Source organism: Coregonus lavaretus (genome assembly GCF_964263955.1).
Source record: "Coregonus lavaretus genome assembly, contig: HAP1_SCAFFOLD_7937, whole genome shotgun sequence".
Taxonomy (NCBI): Eukaryota; Metazoa; Chordata; class Actinopteri; order Salmoniformes; family Salmonidae; genus Coregonus; species Coregonus lavaretus.
This window is the reverse complement of record NW_028156864.1, coordinates 19,194-23,752: the sequence shown is the minus strand read 5'-3', so window position 1 is coordinate 23,752 and position 4,559 is coordinate 19,194. Positions and strand designations below refer to the sequence as shown.

At 40.3% G+C, this 4,559-nt stretch overlaps 1 protein-coding gene across 1 annotated transcript; it reads left to right on the top strand.

Annotated features, from left to right (window-relative positions):
- Positions 1–510: 510 nt before the first annotated feature.
- LOC311119625 (galectin-2-like) lies at positions 511–2,776 on the top strand (the record flags this gene model as incomplete). The annotated part of the gene is made up of 4 exons (XM_084194301.1): positions 511–525; positions 900–979; positions 1,611–1,782; positions 2,630–2,776. The coding sequence occupies 4 exons, from the start codon at positions 511–513 to the stop codon at positions 2,774–2,776; spliced, it is 414 nt and encodes a 137-aa protein (XP_084050427.1).
- Positions 2,777–4,559: the final 1,783 nt, after the last annotated feature.

Below are 4,559 nucleotides of genomic sequence, written 5' to 3'. Positions count from 1 at the left end.
GTAACATAGTGTAGTGCTGTGTGATCCAGTAATCTATTGTAACATAGTGTAGGGCTGTGTGTGGGAGAAAAAAAAAAAAGATGATCTCGCTCAACATTGTGGCACATACACAGTTGATTACGGATCAAACACAGTTGATTACTGATCAAAGAGTAAACTTTGATCAAAGATCAGGCTTTTCAGCATGAGTAACGACGTCAGTGCAGGACAGTAGTAGGCTATCTATACTGCCACCAAGCTTCTTGTTAAAGCCCGGCGTTAGGGTAGAGGCTAAGTGAGCTAATCAAACGTGTGTGGATTGAATCATCACAAAGCACCTTTCATCTCATCATGCTAATCAGTTAGTGATATTGTGAAGGGACTGGACATATATAAAAGGAGAGTTGGACCTTTCCCACCTTTACCTTTTTAATCTGTCTGTATCTCAGGACAGAGGCTTCTCTTGTCCCATCCCAGGCCGTCTGACAACCAAAACAGATCGAGGACTGCTTTTTCTCCACCAGTGACAACATGGCAAAGCCAATGGTAAGTCGTATTGACCATTCATGCTTGTGTGGATACTCTTTATCAATAAAGTTACATATTGAACAGGCTTTGTGACCTACATGTTTACTGCATTGAGCTTTGTGTTGCTGGGTAAATTAACTGAAACGGTCAGGTACTTGAATCTTGATTGTGTTTTGACAACATGGTAAAAATAAAGGTTAAATAAAAAAAAAAAAAAAAAATATTGTTATGTGCATCATATACAATATTAGTGGGACATAAACTGTAAATTGTGATGATCAAAAGCCAGAGAGAAATTATTGAATAACAAAATGCAAACCAAACATGACAAATTAAAAGACAATCCCTTTGACCTTATGTTCGAAGATAGTCAACCATGTGCTTCTTAACAGGAACTTGAGCTGAAGAATGTGAAGCTGAGAGCTGGAGACCAGTTCAAAGTGGAGGGGAGGATTCTGCATGAGGCACAGGGGTACGTACATTTAACTGGTTTGGTTTGAAATCACACCCAGAGACCCATCAGATTAATTTAATGAATAATTGATCAACAAACCACCAGTTCCACAAATGTTCAATCAAAAGAATGGAGAAGTGTTGGTATACTGTATATGTGGTATACTGTATGTGAGGTATACTGTATGTGAGGTATACTGTATATGTGGTATACTGTATGTGTGAAACCAATTCATGTTAGAGAACTGCAGACATGTAGTGGGGTTTCTGGAATGATGTGTCTTGTGACTTCCTGTTAAACATGTCCAGAGGTGAGTTCAAGAAGGGTTCTGTTTGCGGCGAACATGTTACTTAGTAACAATTTCAGTTGAACGATTTGAATGAACATTCAAAAAATGTGACAGCAAAACAACAAACAGCTAAGATTACTGTAATCATACTCCAAATTACTTTATATTCCTACCAACATGCAATAGAAAGCCTACGTGGACACATTATTATTTGTATCGGCAGTTTAGACCCGGAACAGACACTTACGTTCGCCGTACACTACCTCCTCGGACTGTTTCCTAACGTTTAGCGAATGTTTGCGGCTAGCACAAAAACAAAAATACGATAGCGAATTGTTTCCCTTGTTGACCGAACCTCAGGTTCCAGATAGACCTGGGCTTTGATGAAGAGAACCTGGCGCTGCACTTCAACCCACGTTTTCATGATGCCGCTGACGGCGCTGTGCTTGTGTGCAACTCAAAGATTGACGGCTGCTGGGGTCATGAGGAGAGAGAGAAACACAGTTCTCTCCAAAGGGGTTCTACTGTCAAGGTGTGACAATTGTTGGGATGGGAAGATGGTCCTGACTGGACCAAGGAGGATGTTAGTCAGGATATATACAAATGTTTTAAATAAATGAAAATATAATATTTGAGGTTAAAAAAAAACGGAGTTTGGCAACGATTCGGATGAACTCGTGGATAGCATTTTTATGTCTCTGCGTCCAGCAGGACGGAAGTTACAGGTAGTTTCGCCAGCCAATGCTAACTTGCGTTAGCGCTAGCTTAGCGCAAAGACTGGAAGTATGCTAGCTGTACCCGAAGACTAGCAGTCTTTTTGCTAATTTAATTACCTCTCACGTCATACTGGACGATTCACTACCTCTAACCTCATACTGGACACAGAGACATACAAACAATATCCACGAGTTCACCTGACTCTGGGGGGGGGGTAGATAAAGGGCTTTATTGTCTAAATCCTGAACTATCCCTTTAAGATTGTAGTTAGTTATGAGTTCTGTGATACTGACCGCATTATCGAGCATGAACTGCAGTACATACTTTTAATACTAGATGAATGGATAATCTTGGGCATAGAATATTATTTATTATTTATTATTATAATAGAGTAATGTAGTAAGGAAACCATATATTGTATATTTTCTTAAATTCCATTCCTTACTAGCTTTTGTGTGTATTGGGTATATGTTGTGAAATTGTTAGATATTACTTGTTAGATATCACTGCACTGTCGAAGCTAGAAGCACAAGTATTTCGCTACACCCGCAATAACATCTGCTAAAACACGTGTACGTGACAAATAAAAACTTGATTTGATTTGATTTGATGTGGATATAAGAGTGGGTAAATGTGTTATAATGGGTTTCTTCTCTCTCAAGATTCTCCTGAAGCTGACAGGAGATATGTTTGAAGTGGAGATGCCTAACGGACATGAGATCCAGTTCCCCAACCGTCACAGCCTAGACGTCATTACCTACGTTCGTATCCGAGGGGACTTAAAGCTCACCTCCTTTAAGATCTACTAAAGAGACCCCATAATATCCACCTTGTGTAGCCTGGCAACAAGGGCACAGACAAATTTTGTTAAGTTTGCCTTTCCGACTTCCGGTGCAGTCCGGCCCAATGACGCGCAAGCAAGTGGGTGGGGCTACATATGGTGTGTAGAGTTAGACCAATGGGTAGTAAGACTGGATCAATGGCTTGTATCAAATATGTCATATTAAAGTGTTTGAAATACTAAATATGTTTTTGTCTGTTTCTCTCCATGGTACATTTTGTTGTAACAATATTCTGACATACACTAAACATGAAGGAACAACTAGGAACGAGGTTAGGATACTGTCAACTAATTACATTCTTTTACAAATACAGAAGTGTGACACACACATCTTGGCCGGATGAAATATCACTCAATGTTTTATTTGTTTTGGTGAGAAAGAGCAAACAAAATGGTTTAGTAATCATTGAAAGAAATGTATTCTTATACTGTAGTAGCCCCCAAATGATCACATTATTACTGACCTAATCTCACGTGGACAGATTGGGTCAATTACTGACCAGAAAACAGAATAGCCATTGACTCGAGAAGCATGGCATAATTTTAAGATGATTTGAAAATGTTATTTTCTGTATACATTTAATGGAGTAAAACGTAATGTGTGCATGTTATATCATCAATAAAGTTCAGCACTATTAAGTAGTGAATGCCGTGTCTTTAGTTCCACGATAACATTGTAGCCCTATTGTCACGCCCTGGCTCTGGGGAATCTTTAATGTTGAGCCAGGGTGTTCGTTTCTAGGTTTAGTTTTCTAGGTTTATGTTCTAGATCGTGTGGATCTATGTTGGCCAGGGTGGTTCCCAATCAGAGGCAGCTGATTCTCGTTGTCTCTGATTGGGAACCATACTTAGGCAGCCTGTTTGGCACAGTTAATCGTGGGATCTTGATCTGTATAGGTTTGTGTTGGTGAACCTGTAGACTTCACGTATCGTTTTGTTGTTGGTTTAAGTACTCATTAAAAGATGTACGCATATCACGCTGCGCCTTGGTCCGGTTCTTACGACGATCGTGACACCTATTCCATACATTAAAATAACATTAAAAATCTAATTTCTCCCAAGCTTCAAGGCTTTCGATAGATACAGCTTTAAAAAATTTTTTTAAAAAAAGAAGAGATTCCTCCATTTGAGTGACTCCCACTTCTCTGGAATGTGTTTTGTGTGTGTGTGTGTGTGTAAGTGTGTTTTGTGTGTGTGTGTGTGTCTTGCTGGTTCACCTTGATTCTATGAAACTACATCTTTATTAGAGGAAACACTATAAAGACTTGATGAATAGCCCTTGAGGGAACACTATCTGGTGTGCTCCTACACACGGCAACAGATTTTCCTGAGTGTGAATTGGAAGGTGGGGATCCCACTGGGTTTCGGAGCGGAGAAGTTATGAAAAGACCATGTAAGAATCCAAGCTAGGCGTATAATCTCTGCTATCACCAAAAAGGAATTTCCTTTAGGTGCCTGATGTTCCTCAGACCCACTCCTGTCCTGTCCTGTCCACCCTCCCAAACGGACAATATATCACGGGCCATGTCAGAGGTTGTCTCTCAGAGTGACTGCAGCTTCAATTACAAACCAGGTGAGAATGAGGCCTAGTCATCCATCACCGCCAGCCCATGGTCGATGAAGATCAACTCCTGCTATGACGTGAAGCTGGATTTAAACAACTACATAGCAGCAGCGATAACACAGATGCCTGCTGTAAACAGACCCACGACTACACACACAGAGACCCAACAACATTGCAGCCTTTTTAG